This window comes from Pristis pectinata, chromosome 11 (genome assembly GCF_009764475.1).
Source record: "Pristis pectinata isolate sPriPec2 chromosome 11, sPriPec2.1.pri, whole genome shotgun sequence".
Taxonomy (NCBI): Eukaryota; Metazoa; Chordata; class Chondrichthyes; order Rhinopristiformes; family Pristidae; genus Pristis; species Pristis pectinata.
The window spans coordinates 87500887-87517508 of record NC_067415.1 but is presented as its reverse complement, the minus strand read 5'-3'; the positions used below and the strand labels follow the sequence as shown (position 1 = coordinate 87517508).

Genomic DNA, 16622 nt, shown 5'->3' with positions numbered 1-16622 from the left:
AAATAAGGTGAATAGTCAGACTACCCCCCCCCCCCCCCCCCCACCCTGCCAAGTCTAAGGGAGTCTAAAACCAAAAGGGCATAGATTCAAGATGAGAGGGGAAAGATTTAAAGGAAACCTGAGTGGCAAGTGGTGGGAATATTGAATGAGCTGCCAGAGGAAGGAACAATTACAACAGTTAAAAGACTAATAGACAGATTCATGGATAGGAAAGGTTTAGGGGAAGATGAGCCGAATGCAGGTAAATGGCTCTAGCTCAGGTAGGCACCTTGGCCAGCACGGACGAGTTGAACCAAAGGGCCTGTTTCTGTGCTGTGTAACTCTGACTCTAAGTATTGCGTTTGGTTTGTGCTGTTTTGCAGGTAAACAATAATTAATAGATTGACACATAATTTGTTCAGAAGTCTTATTGTGGTTTTTTTTGACAGGTATAGCTGTGGGCCAACAGTATATGACCATGCTCACATTGGACATGCAAGGTAAACAAAAAATTAAAAAAGCCAATTCATAGTGAAAATTCAAAATTCTCTGCTGGGAAATTGAGAAACAAACCAGGTGATCAGGCTCAAAATCGAGCACTGTAGATGCTGGAACTCTGAAATAAAACTGAGTATAAAGAGTCAGGAGATTTTAAATGGCATAAATGAAAATGGTGCAGAGTAAGTGTGGGCAAGTTCAGAAACTGAACATTAGTCTGGAAGAGAGGGAATGGTTGAGTCTGGATCATTAGCAAGCAAGCCCCCAGGAAAAGATTAATTTGTAAGCCTTAGCAAAAGCAATTTTAGGATCCACCCTGCTCCGTTGTTTATCCCTGCCTCCTTCAAAACTTCCTGCTTATTCTGAAATTTATGTTTTCACCTCATCCCAGATAAAGGCCTTTTCCATTGGGAAGAACAAGCTAGCATTTGTATGTTAAAAAAGTAACAGGATCCATTCAGGAAAGGAAAGAAAATGATCCATAGTAATCATTGTCTTAAAAAAAAAAGTTGTAAAAATTCAATAACCCATTAGGGGTGGGTTGAAAAGGCTGTTGATAAAGCCAAGGTAGCTGATTGGTAAAATATTTGATAGAATTGAATATTTTTGTAAGCAGCAGGGTAGTGAGGGGAAACCAGTGGATGTGGTGTATTGGGAACATACAGTAGTATCAACACTGTTAATTTCTCACCTTTCTGTCTTTACCCTACATGTAGAAACTATAAATTAAATGATTCACAAATCACTTTACTGTCCTTACAAACATCATATTCTCAAACTTGCTGTGAATTCTGCTGGAATTTAAAAAAAAATCACTTTAAGAATATATTCAGGGCTTTTCACAAATCCTGCATTGGCAAAATGTTGAAAAATGCTCAAAACATCTGTCCCAAGTGAATGGGGTGAGGTTGGGGAATTTATTCAGAATTGAAGGCTATGGGGAAGAAGGGAGTTTGAGGCCTGGGGTTGATCCGCCATGATGGTATTGAATGGTAGGGCAGGCTTGAGGGGCTGAATGGCTTACTCATATTTTCTTGTGTTCTGGATTTGAAAAAGAATGCATCTTAAACTATAAAGTTTTCTCATAAAAGAAAACTTTTGTTCCCTGTATGAAATTAATTGGAGTGAAATTACAAGCACAATGTACATTCCTCTAGTATCTTTCATAACCTGGGTCCGTCCCAAAGACTTCCACAGCTAATGAAAGATGTGAAGTGTAGTCACTGCTGGGCATAATGTCCAAATGATTGGAAAAGCTCTTAACAGTTCAGGTTGAGGGATAAGTTTTGGCAACTGGATACTGGGGAGAGCAGCCCTGCTGATTTTTACAGTGACACTCATGGAATTTTGTACACCTGCTGTGAGAGTGGGTGAGGTCATGGTTTAACATCTCATCCGAAACACAGCGCCTCCAATCCCTCTGACAGCAGAGAACTCTCTCAACACTGCCTCTCCAAATGTATTGGTACTCTCTCTGCTTGTAATCCTTGATTCTGAGTGTAATAAAAAAATAAACTGATGGAAATTCTCATTGTCTCTTATCATTTTAGGTCAATGACCATTGACGTCAGACTAACTTGAATTTTGAGTGCACTGGTTTGACTGGAGTTGCTCATTTCAAGCAGCAAGATACAAACTGTTACTAAGTTTTGAATTGTCCTGCAGTTGCACTAAGCTACAGTTAAGCTTTGAGTTTATCAGCAGGAAGCTCAGGCTCAAAGTTTGTGCAGTGTGATCAGGATTGACAGCCAAAACTGTACAAAGTCTTATATCCTCCAGGTGGAGCCCCAAGTCTGAATTCAAGCTGTTTTCAGACTGATTGCAGTGTTGATATCAAGTAAAATTAATTCTGCTGTGAATGTCATGTAAATGCACCTTAAACTACACATGACATGCTGACAACATGTTATCTCTGTTGGTGTGACACTCCCTTGGTACTGCCCTGGAGGGTTGGCCTGGATTATGTTCTTAAATCTCGTGCTTAAGATCAGTGGGATCTTAGTGCCATGCCCCATGACTTGGAGCCAATGCAACCAGCACAAATTTATTAATTAAAGCAGCATCCAATCAATATAATGGCTTTCTCCAAAATATTAGTGAATTAAAGCAGCAAATTGGGTTTCAGTGCCAGTTTTGTCTGCTGTTTCGCTAATTAACAAGGTTCCCCAACACTTCCTAAGTAAGCAGTCATTAATGTCATCAGTCATTGAGGGCACTGATTGGGCTGATACAGAGAGAGCATTTCTGCTTGTCTAATGGATTGTATACTACAAGGCAAAGATATTTTCAAAGATAGCTGTGATTTCGTTGAATGGCAAATTAAGTTGAGAGGTAAAGTGCCCTAAGGAAGCAATGCATGAATCAATTCAAAATTCTTTTCGTTAATTGCTAAATAAAACATCCAAGAGGCTGGTTTTCCTGATGGGCTAAGTGGCCTCTCTTTCTGTTGTTACAAGATAACCAATGGAGAATAACTAATCTGATTGAGACTACAGTGGGCAGGCCATGTCATTGGCAATGCCTAACACCACAATTCTGAAACTGACATGCTATTCTGAGCCCTGTCGTGTGAGGAGATTACCAGGCAGATGAAAAAAGAGATTCAAGGATGTGCAACCTCCCCACTGACTCCTGACAGATGAAAATGGAGATGGAGCACCTGGGATAGTTTTGACAATTGCGAGACCATTCAGCAGACAATACAGAAGTCTTGCAGAAGGAATACTCCACCTCACCACCCATCCTGTCAGCCACCACCTGCCCCAGTGTGGCAGAGTCTGTGGTCCACATTGGCCTTATCGGCCACCATAGAACCCACAAAACTGGAGGGGCAGCAAGTCCTTGATCCTGTGCAACTGCCAGTGAGGATGAGATAAAAGGTGTGAGTTAAATTGGTGTCTTAAATATTTCTTAGAGTACAACGGTGAATATTCTTTCGAAGTATTTGATCGGCTGTGAAGTACTTTGGGGTTATTAAGGGGGTGACCATTTAGGGCTGAGATTAGAAGAAATCTATCTGTACAGACTGTTTAGAGGACTACGGAAAGCTGATACTGATAAATTTTTAGAGAGCAAGGGAAATGGAAAATATGGGAGAGTGGTTGATGCAGAGGAACAGTCATATTCTTATCGAATGAGGCTTGAGGGGCCATTTGGCCCATTGCTGCCTTTTCTAGAGTAAATAAAGTACTATAAAAATGCAAGTTTGTCTGTCTTATCATTTTTTTCTTTTGTCCCCTACATCTAGAAGGGATTGATGTGGTAACCAGAACTTGGTTTCTGTGGGCCATCTAGGGCAGTAAGACAATAAACCATCACAATCTTGTGAACTGGTACGATCCTCACTTCTCACCCTTGGTTTCTGGTAACTCAATGTCTGGAGCAATAGCTAGTACACCTTCACATAAAGCTCTAATGAGGTAAAACAGCACAAGGTTCTTTGCAATTGTATGCACCAACAGAGCAGTTATAAATGGTGATTTATAGGCAATTTACAGGCTTGACACTCTAGAAAACCTAGCTTCAATCATAATGTGTGAATACCAGAGACTCTGATCCTTCTGTTAGGTTCACTTACCAGTCAGAGTAACTCTTCAACAGTACTCCAGATACAGTGCTGAAATGATGTATGGACTGGGACTAGGTCCCACTCTTGCTGAGCTGGTGCAATCCACTTTTGCCATGGCATTTACATGGAAATATGGAAAGTCCCTTCTGCAATAACATGGTAACCTGTAATAAAACAATTTGGCTTGATCCATCAGTATCTAAAGACTCCACGAGCTCCCACAAACAATAATAAGAGAAATAATCAGATAAACTGTTAAAGGGTAAGCCATGGACCAGGAACAAAACTGCCCATAGTGAGATCCTATACCTAGAACGAGACTGAAGTTCTCTCCATAGTGAGACCAATAAGGAGGCTCCATTGTTGAAGTTAGAGAGATTGTGTACCCAAGCAAATCCCATTAACCACAGTAAGTCTTAGCACCTTGACTGAGACCCCATAGCAAAAAAATTAAAAAAGTTTACTGAAGTTGAGTCCTAATACACATAGCTCCGACCAGGTCGTCCATGGCACATCCCTGTAGCAGGATTGAGTTCTCACACTTTGACCGAGGACCCATACTTGGAGCTGATCAATGTGATATTTATTCCATGTATAACTTGTACACAAAATGTTGTTAACTGCAACTTCTCAGGGTTGTGCTTTTTTTTTTAGCTCATATGTTAGATTTGACATCATAAGAAGAATATTGACCAACATCTTTGGCATCGATGTCATCATGGTGATGGTTATCACAGATATTGATGACAAAATAATACAGAGATCTAAGGAGGTAAATAATTCAAAGAACTTGCATTTAAAACCAGTAAATTATAACTCAATGCCTAACTCTTATTTTTTTTATTTCAGTTGAATATTTCGCCTAAGGTACTTGCTTCCATTTATGAACAGGATTTCAAACAGGATATGGCAAGCTTAAAGGTAACGTTTTATTGCAAGTATAACCCAATATAGTTTCAGGTAGATGCTGGCTATTCATAAATGTTTCTAATTCCAGCTTCAGTTAAGTGGAGAGATCAGTGAAGATGGCAGTATTCATTTCTAGCAGAGCAGATTAATTAGTGATTTAACAGAGGAGTTCAAAATTATAAAATTTTTTGATAGAATAACTTTTTAAAAATTCTTTACAGTTGTAAAGAATTTTAAAGTAATTGGCGAAACAGAGGTTGATTTGAGGAAATAGCAAGTTATAATCAAGAGTTAATGTAACAAAAATATTTTAAAATTCATTCCTTGTTCTTTCCTGACTCAGCAGCAAGAGGTATTTGCAAACAAAGGAGACACTGTACACGTGTTGAAGGTTATATAAAACTACTTTATTAGAATTATATATATAGACTACTCACTAACCACTATAATAAAATAATAGAACGGAAAAAGAGCCAATACTTATCAACCAATCAATGAGCTGATCTATATAATGCCGGAGGGAACCTCAAGTGTCCGACAGCTTTACACGCAGCCTTCTCTCTGTCTCTTAGCACCGGTCGCGACCCAGCCTGAGGGAAGGTTCCAGTTTGCACCAAGGACTGGCCCCTTTTTACACCCTTTGAAAACCTTTTACTCCAGTACTTTTCCATCCCCTTGTAATACCAGCCTGTACCTTCTTATCTCTCACGACCTTCAGCCTGGGCATATAACTTAGAAACAGAGACAGCAGGTCTGCAAGGAAAAAAACGTTCTTCACCAGTATCTAATCTCAAGGATGTGCTTCCATGCACATCTTTAAGGTATTACCTCATTCCAAACTGACATCATTTTGTGTTACAAGCTATTGCAATACAAAGAAGGAATCGGAAACAACTTCTGGCTAATTTAACTCTTTCCTTACAGTTAACTGACTGAAATGGAAGCTGAGGCTGGGGTCCGGTGTTGTTCAAAAGATGGCACCTCTTTATGCTTCTTCATGATGTCCCCTTTGGTGTCCCTGGGGAGGTGGTGCACTCCCTCACTGACCCCTCCCACCTACCCCAGGTGGTGTGGCATTGCCCTCCCCTAGCTTGGGTACGGACACTAGATCTGTAATGCTATTTCAGATGTGGCTACCAGGGCACTATGTAATTGCAGCAAGCCATTTCCACTCTTGTTTTCAGACTGTCTTGCAATAAGTGCCAATATTCTCTTTGCCTTCCTAATTCCTTGCTGAATCTGCATATTAACTTCCAATGATTTGTTGATAGGGACACCCAGGCCTCCCTGAACACCAGCTATTTTCAATTTCTCACCATTTAAAAAAAATTGCCTTTCTATTTTTTTCTGCTGAAGTGGGTGATCTTCCAATTCCACGTTATATTCTATCTGTTATGTCCCTGGCCATTCATATAGTCAGTGTGTATTCCCCTGAAGCATTCTCTTCCATTGCCAAAATGCTTTGTATCATCAGCAAACTTGGATATATTACTCTTGATCCCTCCATCTAAATTATTGGTCAAATTGCAAGTCACCTTCTCCTAAATATTTTATTAAGACCACTTTCTCACTGAATGTTTTAATCAATGAATTATCATTGATGGTGTTAGTTGTGTTTATAGTTCCCATTGTTCATTTATTGGTGTCTGTGCTTACGAAGGTAATTGTCATTCTATGTATTCCTGGTATGTATCTTTTTAAATTTCTTTTAAATATTGACCAATATTTTCAATGTTGCTGCAGGTTCTTCCACCCACAGTATATATGCGAGTGACTGATAACATTCCCCAGATTGTGAAATTCATAGAGAGAATCATTTGCAATGGCCATGCCTATTCTACCTCCTCAGGTGACTATATGCATCATCCGTCAGTTTCAGTTCTGCTTTTATCACAGAGAGGATGTCTTAATCTGGTATAGACAATATATTAATTTCAGTAATGAACAGATAACTCAGGCAAATCTTTACATGAATACTGGACGCTTGGAATGTCAGTCTTATGTGTGTGTGCTAAAATATAACATTGCATATGGTGTAGTGCATAAGTGGTTTGGGGAAAGTAGACTATTATGATATATGATTCCTTTCTGATTCATGATGCTGAGAGTAGTCTGAGCTGAAAACATCAGTGTTAGAGATACAAAATTGTTTTAGACAATAGTGCTGGCCACTGTCATGGATTTAGTTTTCCCTTTACAGCACACCAGCAAATAGTAATAATCGTGTTTTTTTTTGTCGAGAGATTTATTAGAGGTGTTCAAAATTAATGAGGGGTTTGATTGGAGTAAATGGGGAAAACCAGGTGTGCTGGTAACTGGAGAGCACAGATTTAAGATCGCTGGCAAATTAAATCAAATGGACGATGATCTTTTTCTGCAGACTAAGTTGCTATTGCAGGAGAGCTCTGTCAAAGAGCTAGCACAGGGTTGATGTGCCCAATGGCCACTACATGTTATTCAAGGTGAATTTTACAACTATTTGCAGTTCAATATCATCTTGTCCAAGTATTAATAAAGTAAGTGATATACAAGGAAATTCTTAGCCTAGCAAGTTGTGATTTCAATTTACTTAGCAAAACATTTTTTAAAAATAATTTTTCAGGAAATGTGTATTTTGACATCCAGTCTATTGGTGATCGTTATGGAAAGTTTGTCAAAGTGAATAATCACACTGCTGGAGAATTGAGTACGTATTCATTCCATGTATGTTACTATTTATGTTTATGTTATGTTAGTATTTTAAGATTTAAGTTACTATTTTAAGACTTTACCTTTAACTTCTTACTTGAACACGTGGCCATGAGCAGACTATGTCCTATTGGCTGGCAGCTCTTGCATTACAAGTGTTGGAATCAACCAGGCTATCATTATTCCTGAATCACAGTTGTAAGGAGGAGATCCCCACACTCTCCGGTCACATAAGGAAATGGAGAAATAACGTGGTTAAACCACCAGACAGACTTACATGAAATAAAAATAATACACAAATCCACAATTAAACAAAGGAATCCTGCTCCCACTTTACACAACTGCTTGAAAAGACATTGTACATGATTTGCAGCTTCTCGTAGTCTCTGAAAGTGTGGCTGTTTCTCTTCCTGAGTGGAAGAATTCAGGCCACTGGATTCACTGGAATTTTTATGGATGCAGCACAGAGACACTCTTTAGCTCACCTGGTCTGTGCCGGCAATCAAGTACCTATCTATACACCTCATTTCCCAACGCATGCCCCGTTGCCTTCTGCGCCATGGTGTTTCAGGTGCTCATATAAATACTTTTAACATTTTTTGAGAGTATCTGCCTCCAACACACCTTCAGGCATTGGATTCTGGATTTCAACTTCCTCGGGGTGAAAAAATTCTTATCTAAAGTTCTGTCTGAGTCTCCTTGCCTTTACTTTAACCTGTGCTTTCTGGTCATAGACATTTTGCATTGGAAAACAGTTCCTATTTATGCCCCTCATTTGGCATACCTCAATCATGTCACTCCTCAGCCTTCTCTGTTCTATGGAAAAAAACAGCCTCCAGTCTCTTACCATCACTGCGACACTCCATCCCAGACAACCTCCAGGCAAATCTCCTCTGCACCCTCTCCAGTGTAATTACATACTTCCTATAGTGTGGCAACACTGCTTCAGCTGTGGCTTAACTGTTGATTTATACAGTGGCATGCAAAAGTTTGGGCACCCCTGGGTCAAGATTTCTGTTACTGTGAATAACTAAGCGAATAAAAGATGACCTGATTTCCAAAAGACAAAGTTAAAGATGACACATTTCTTTAATATCTTAAGCAAGACTACTTTTTTATTTCCATCTTTTACAGTTTCAAAATAACAAAAAAAGGAAAAGAGCCTGAAGCAAAAGTTTGGGCACCCTGCATGGTCAGTACTTAGTAACACGCTCTTTGGCAAGTATCACAGCTTATAAACACTTTCTGTAGCCAGCTAAGAGTCTTTCAATTCTTGTTTGGGGGACTTCTGCCCATTCTTCCTTGCAAAAGGCTTCTAGTTCTGTGAGATTCTTGGGCCGTCTTGCATGCACTGCACTTTTGAGGTCTAGCCACAGATTTTCGATGACATTTAGGTCGGGGGACTGTGAGGGCCATGGCAAAACCTTCAGCTTGTGTCTCTTGAGGTAGTCCATTTTGGATTTTAAGGTGTGTTTAGGATCGTTATCCTGTTGTAGAAGCCATCCTCTTTTCACCTTCAGCTTTTTTACAGATGGTGTGACGTTTGCTTCCAGAATTTTCTGGTATTTAATTGAATTCATTCTTCCCTCTACCAGTGAAATATTCTCCGTGCCACTGGCTGCAACACAAGCCCAAAGCATGATCGATCCACCCCCGTGCTTAACAGTTGGAGAGGTGTTCTTTTCATGAAATTCTGTACCCTTTTTTCTCCAAACATACCTTTGCTCATTGCGGTCAAAAAGTTCTATTTTAACTTCATCAGTCCACAGGACTTGTTTCAGAAATGCTTCAGGCTTGTTTAGATGTTCCTTTGCAAACTTCTGACACTGAATTTTGTGGTGAGGACGCAGGAAAGGTTCTTCCATGAAGGTCATATTTGTGCAGGTGTCGCTGCACAGTAGAACAGTGCACCACCACTCCAGAGTCTGCTAAATCTTCCTGAAGGTCTTTTGCCATCAAATGGCGGTTTTGCTTTGCCTTTCTAGCAATCCTACGAGCAGTTCTCTCAGAAAGTCTTCTTGGTCTTCCAGACCTCAACTTGACCTCCATCATTCCCATTAACTGCTATTTCTTAATTACATTACGAACTGAGGAAACGGCTACCTGAAAAACACTTTGCTATCTTCTTATAGCCTTCTCCTGCTTTGTGGGCATCATTTATTTTAATTTTCAGAGTGCTAGGCAGCTGCTTAGAGGAGCCCATGGCTGCTGATTGTTGGGACAAGGTTTGAGGAGTCAGGGTATTTATAAAGCTTTGAAATTTGCATCACCTGGCCTTTCCTAACGATGACTGTGAACAAGCCATAGCCCTAACAAGCTAATGAAGGTTTGAGACCTTGGTAAAAGTTATCTGAGAGCTCAAATCTCTTGGGGTGCCCAAACTGTTGTATGGTGCTCCTTTCCTTTTTTTCATTCTAAAATTGTACAAAACAAAAATAATACACTAATCTTGCTTAAAATGTTGAAAAGAATGTTTCATCTTTAACTTTATGACTTTTGGAGATCAGTTCATCTTCTACTCACTTAACCATTCGCAGTGACAGAAATTTTGACCAGGGGTGCCCAAACTTTTGCATGCCACTGTATAGTTGTACCATAACTTCCCTGCTCTTACATTCAAAGCCCTAACAAAAAAAGGAAAATTTACCATATATGTTGTAAATGATCTTATCTATACATGCTGCTGCATTCAGGGACCCTTAGGCATGCAAACCAAGGTCCCTCTATCCTCAGTACTTCCCATGCCTCTTATTCAACCTCGTAATTACTTCCTGAAGTATTCCCTTGTACCCTTTATATCCTGTAGGGACTTGCCTGTTTTCAGTTCTCTAAACTTGCTGTACACTGCCTTTTATTTATCCAACCCTCAATGTCCCATGAGGGTTCCATAGACTAGTTGACCCTGCCTTTCACCCTTATGGGAACATGTTGGCCCTGGACTTCCACAATTTCATTTTTTAATGCCTCACACTGGTTGTTAACTTACCTGCAAGTAGCTGTTCCCAATCTAATTTTGCCCTTTCCTGCCTTATATTAGGGGAAAGCTAATTTCAGTATGATATGGCCTTAATTACTAGTCTTTCCTTGTGCTTCACTATAACAATCTTTAAACTTATAGAGTAATAGTCACTCACTTACACCACCTGCACTTATCCAGCTAGTAGGTCTTAAAAACTGTTGAACACACTTTAAAAATTCCACTCCCCCCGAGCCTTTCACACCAAAGCAATCCTAGTTAATATTGGGGAGTTATTATTACCCTGTTGTCTTTACCCTTCTTAGGGATTTGCCTGTACTGTATATCTGATTATTTGGAGGACTCTATTACAGCTTCAGCAAAGTGATCACCCCCTTTTTGTTGCTAAGCTTTACCCCTGTGATCTCATTTGAAAGGTTTTTGTTCCCTTGAAACAGTTTAGAGAATCTAACTTGACACTCATCACAGTTAACGTGTTACCTGGTTTGGGAAATCTTTTGGTTGCACTCATCCCTGATCAACTAGTTAAACTAGTTCTCAGCTTTAACAGCAGCTTGTATATTTTGCCTGTAAACAAAGAGAGCATGTTGGAAACTGAGGCAATTACGGAAAAATTAAAACAGGCTTGAATTGGGAAGCAGGGGGAATTTCAGAATTTAGGAGTGGAACAATTAAAATTAGGTGGGGGTGAGGGTTGGTGAACATGAGGCAAGAATTAGGGAAAGGCTAGAGTAAAGATTTGGGGAGAGCAGAGTGAGGGCAGTGTTTCCAAGAGAAGGAAATAGGATGGGTTCGTGTTCAGAATTTGAGTGAATGGGCAGAGGTTATTCAGACACCTAATAACTGAGGCTACCTCACCAAAATTTGTCTGTATTCAGGCAGAATAAGATGATTAAATGGGGCACAGTTCTAAATGAATATGTGGATTAAATCTGATTGCAAACTGCAAGCTTTGTCTATTGAATGGAGATGGCTTTCTTCAATGGAAAGCTACTTACAAAATGCTGTAGATGATGGAAATCGAACGTGCAGCATTGATTTATGTACAGGATTCAGTAGAACCATAGAGATATTCAGAATGGAAATGGACCCTTTGGTCAGCAATTGTCCCACCACTAATGTCAGGCTTGCTGGCCTGTAGTTCCCTGGCTTGAATTTGCATCCCTTTTTAAATAAAGGCACAACCTTAGTCACCATCCAGTCTTCTGGTGCCTCACCTGTGGGTAAAGATGGAGCAAATATGTCTGCCAGGGCCCTGCAGTTCCTAGACTCACCAAACAAACACCACTTTCTCAGCCTCATTTATTACATAGAATTCACAACACAGAACTTTTCCCTTTTGGCTCACTTCAAATTCTCCATTTATGCTCCATTAGAGCCTCAGATCACCCCTCCTTTTCCACTTTGACACTCTGCTTGCAACAGAGAGAGGAAAAGGGAGGTGGGGGAGAAAAGAGGGGCACAGCCATTAGAGGTGAAGGCATCACAGAAGAGAATTCCCCTCATTAGTGTATTGATGTTCTACAAATACTGAACTATTTTTATGAGCTCTGTGTTCTTTGTTAATCTTTAATTTCTAGGTGAAACTGATAAAAGACACAGCAGTGACTTTGCTTTGTGGAAAACATCAAAACCAGAGGAGCCATTTTGGCCATCCCCGTGGGGAAATGGCAGACCTGGCTGGCACATTGAGTGTTCGACCATTGCAAGGTTAGCTTGGCTTATGTACAGACCGTTGCAAGGTTTGTGTACAGTTGGCTTGTGTACAGTTTGATACTAGATCACAACAGCACAAGGCAGAAGTAAAGTCAGAGTCAGGTTTATTGACAGATGCACAAGTCCATGTGTGCACAGGTGCTATGAAAAACTTACTTGCAGCAACATTACAGTCACATAGCATCATATATGCAGCATTCACAAGAAAAAACATTTAACATAAATTATACATAATTTTTAAAGAAAGAACAAAAATACTTGAACAAAAAAAAAGTCCATTTTAGTGCAGTGATCAAAGTGGTCATGGTGTTGCTAAACTGTAGTGATTAGGGTTTTGCCAGTTGGTTCAAGAACCAAATGATTGAAGGGAAGTAGCTGATCTTGAACCTAGTGGTGTGGGACTTCAGGCTTCTGCTCATGAGCAAGGGCAGTTTCCACCATAACAATCACCTTCCATCTTGGTCATGTATCTATCACTAACAGTTCTGCAATGGGAATTTTGCAAACCAGAGACAAACTGGTCACAGCTCTGGAATGAAATGTTGGGTTAATCTCTGGACCATAATCACACGTTCATTCCCTGCCTCCAGTTGGGACTTCGAATGGTCTCATTCAACAAGTTAGATTTATGTAACACATTTAATGTACTAAATTGGCCTAAGATATTGTAGAAGAAGGTTATAAACAAGATTTGACAGAGAACCACATGAGGTTAGTTGCTAAGTGGTTAGGGGTTAAGGAGCATGTTAAAGCAGAGAAAGGGGTTCAGGAAGGCATTCTGAAGGGTCTTGCTAGCTGAAATTGTAGCCAGCGATGGAAATCAGACCTCCAGTGAGTCCAGAATTAGAGCCAAGTAGAGGTCTTGAAGGGTTATAGGGCTGGAGATAGTGGAAGGGATGAGCATTTGGAGATATTTGAAAACATGCATGACTGCTTGGCCATGAGCCAGTGTTTTGTGTACACTGGGTTAGTATTTTTGATTGACTCTCTGGTGGGCACAAGCATTGCTCATTGATGTGCTTTTTGGAGTCCCCTTATACTATAGCACACTGCTGATAAAGAGAATTTTGCATTTTCCTATGTAGCAAATGGTGAGCTAACTATGTGGCATTTACAGCTCTGTATTTGGAAATCAACTGGACATCCATTCTGGTGGAATAGACCTGGCCTTTCCCCACCACGAGAACGAGGTTGCTCAGTGTGAGGCCTACCACCAGTGTGAGCAATGGGGAAACTACTTTTTACACTCTGGTATGTATCTGCTTTGCTTTGGAGAAAAGGCAAACATGATTGGAGATGAAAAGGCAGTTGCTACTAATTGTGAGCATGCATTTTTGATTTCTGTGTGGGTCGTAGCTCAATATAGAGCAGCTTTTCCCTCTGGAACATGGGATCGGTTATCTGGAAATCTGTGCACAATCTTCTAACCTTTCATTTTAATCATGAGCTACATGCATTTTGTTTTAACATGACTTCCAGTGGGAGCATATACTTGGAAAATTTATTCTTTATCTTTCTAATGAGTTAACAATGAGATGTTGTTGTAACCAACAAACACTTACAAATATCTGATTCCACTGACTCCTCTGGCATATAAGCCTGTTCACATTTTCAGTTTCTCTGCAAGTCTCTTGTTGTAGGGGATCATGTATGTATGATCACCATTTGTAAATAGGTCGTGAGTAGACAGCAACACAAGCTTGTGATGAGGGGGGTTGTTTAATAGAGATAGAGATTGGGCCCTTCGGCCCACCAGATCCATGCTGACCTTTATGTCCATCTACACTAATCCCATTTGCCAACATTAGGACCGTATCCTTCTATGCCTTGCCCATTTAAGTGTCTGTTTAAATGCTCCTTAACCACAGTGATTGTATGTGATTCCACTGACTCCTCTGGCAGGACGATCTAGATATCAACCGCTCTTTGTGTAAAAAAAAAATTATCCCTCAGATCCCCTTTAAAACTCCTTCCTCTCACCTTAAGCCTATGTTCTCTTGTTTTTGATATCCCTATCATGGAAAAAAGATTTTGACTATCTACTCTGTCTATGCCTCTCATAATCTTGAGTGCTTCCATCAGGTTAACCTCGGCCTCCTTTGCTCCAGGGAAAACAAACCCAGCCTATCCACTCCCTCCCCATAACTAAAGCCCTCCAATCCAGGCAACAAACTGGTGAATCTCCTCTGCACTTTCTCTAACGCAGTTGCATTTTCTGAGTAGTAAGCAGAATTGACATCAAGGAGTGTATTGAAACCATAAGATGATCTTGCGCTTTTTTATGTGTTTCATCCAATAACAGTAAAATGTTTGTAGATGAGTGATCTCTAATTTTGCCCATGTTTAAACTTCCTTTGATCTACAATAAACATAAGAACGTAAGAAGGAAGAGCAGGAATAGACATACCAACCCTTTGCCATTCATTAAAATTGTGACTGATTTTCTATTTCAATACCATTTTCCAGCATTGTCCCCGTTATATTTGGTACCCTTAATATCCAGAAATCTATTGACCTTGAAATAATTCAGTGCTTGAGCCTCTACAGCCCTCTGGGGTATTCCAAAGGCTTACCGAAGGTTCTGATTGAAGAAATTTATCCTCTTCTCAGTTCTAACGGCCTACAGCTTCTTCTGAAAGTGTGACCCCTGGTCCCAGACTATAAAGCCCTATAAAAATTTTTGGTAAAAATCCCGGTTTACTCAATTTCTCATCGTACAGCAAATCTGTCATCCTTGAAACTAGTATAGTGAATCTTTGCTTAACTCCTTGTGATGTACAGTAAACCTCTGATAATCCAGCACCTTCAGGACTCTGCTGGTGCTGGACTAGCAGGTTTTCCAGACTTTTGGATGCTATTCCTATAAGTACCCAAACACAATTATTTTACTTTCACATGTATTACAGTAGTATAGTAAATTTTCTAAGGAGCCTGTACATTTCAGCTGATCAATGAGTATACATTCACTCTGGATCCTGAGCCACAAACCTACACATGTTCCAGACCCCAGCTCCAACCTCATACTCAGCCCATGCTTAGAATATCTGCCTTGGCCACACAGTCGGCTGACGCTGTGTTACCCTGGCTCACACTGCAGACTACCAAGTGAGCTAGATGACAAGCCATCGGGATTTCTGACCAGATTATCAGAGTTTTACTGTATACAGTACCTATTAGACAGAAAGATTAAAACAATGAAGACCTATGCAATTACATTACGACTTCCTCTGATTTTGCACCTTCTTGTAATAAAGACTAGCATTCCATAAGCCCTCCTGACTGCTTTCTGCACCCTGCATATTGACCTTGAACAGCTTGTGTATATCTACACATAGATCTTTTTGACTATCAAAGCTACCCAATCTCCCGACATTTAACAAGTACCCTGCTTTTCTGCACTAAAGTGGATAACCCCATACTTTTCCTCATTATTTGCCATGTTGCCCCTTCATTCAGCTTCTTGGCATCCTCTTGAAGTCCCTCTGCATCCCCTTCTATACTCACAATCACACCTAGTTTTTTTATTGCCGCCTCAGCCAAGTTGTTGATCAAACCAGGAACCAAGCACTGGGTACCCCACCAATCACGGCCTGCCAGCCTGAGAATTACGGTTTTATTCTCCAATGACCAGTGCTCTCTCCATATCAATATGCTGGAAGAACTCAGGAGGTCAAGCAGCATCTGTGGGAGGAAAGGAATTGTGGACGTTTCGAGTCGAAACTCCACATCAGGACCTGGTGCAGGGTTTTGACCCAAAACGTTGACAATTCCTTTCCTCCCACAGATGCTGCTCAACCCGCTGAGTTCTTCCAGCAGATTGTTTGTTGCTCCAGATTCTAGCATCTGCAGTCTCGTGTCTGTCTCCGTATCAGTTTATTACCAACAGTTCCACGTGCAACCCAAGAGAAACCCAGGTCAATCGATCTATTCCTTGTCTATTCTGCTAGTCACATCCCCATAGAGTTCTGGATTAGTCAAACATGATTTTCCTTTCAGAAATCCAATTGCATTTTCTGAATTTTCATGCTGAAATAAATATTGAAAGCTTTTGTTTTTGATTTACAATTCTTCAGGCCTAAGGATTTTGGTTAAAGAAGTTCCAGTGCTCACTACTGGTGTTAATTAGTATGGAACTTTTCCCAATTTCCTTTATTTATTCCGTTTACACCACTACTGTATCTATATTTAATCTAGAAATACAGATACCTTTAACTGTTGGTTTCTTTGCACTTGTGTTGAACTATTTTCCCACAGTTCATTTTCTTTGCTTTCTTGTCAGTGATCATA

At 40.2% G+C, this 16622-nt stretch overlaps 1 protein-coding gene across 2 annotated transcripts in view; it reads left to right on the top strand.

Moving 5' to 3' along the window:
* The window catches only part of cars2 (cysteinyl-tRNA synthetase 2, mitochondrial), a 39830-nt gene that overhangs the window by 2848 nt on the left and 20360 nt on the right, over positions 1-16622 (top strand). For both annotated transcript variants that reach the window (XM_052026064.1, XM_052026063.1), the window contains exons 2-8: positions 429-479; positions 4700-4817; positions 4895-4966; positions 6698-6803; positions 7557-7640; positions 12200-12329; positions 13453-13586. In XM_052026064.1, the coding sequence (XP_051882024.1) occupies positions 4764-4817; positions 4895-4966; positions 6698-6803; positions 7557-7640; positions 12200-12329; positions 13453-13586 (580 nt within the window). In that variant the 5' untranslated portion in view covers positions 429-479; positions 4700-4763. The remainder of the gene's footprint in view (positions 1-428; positions 480-4699; positions 4818-4894; positions 4967-6697; positions 6804-7556; positions 7641-12199; positions 12330-13452; positions 13587-16622) is intronic.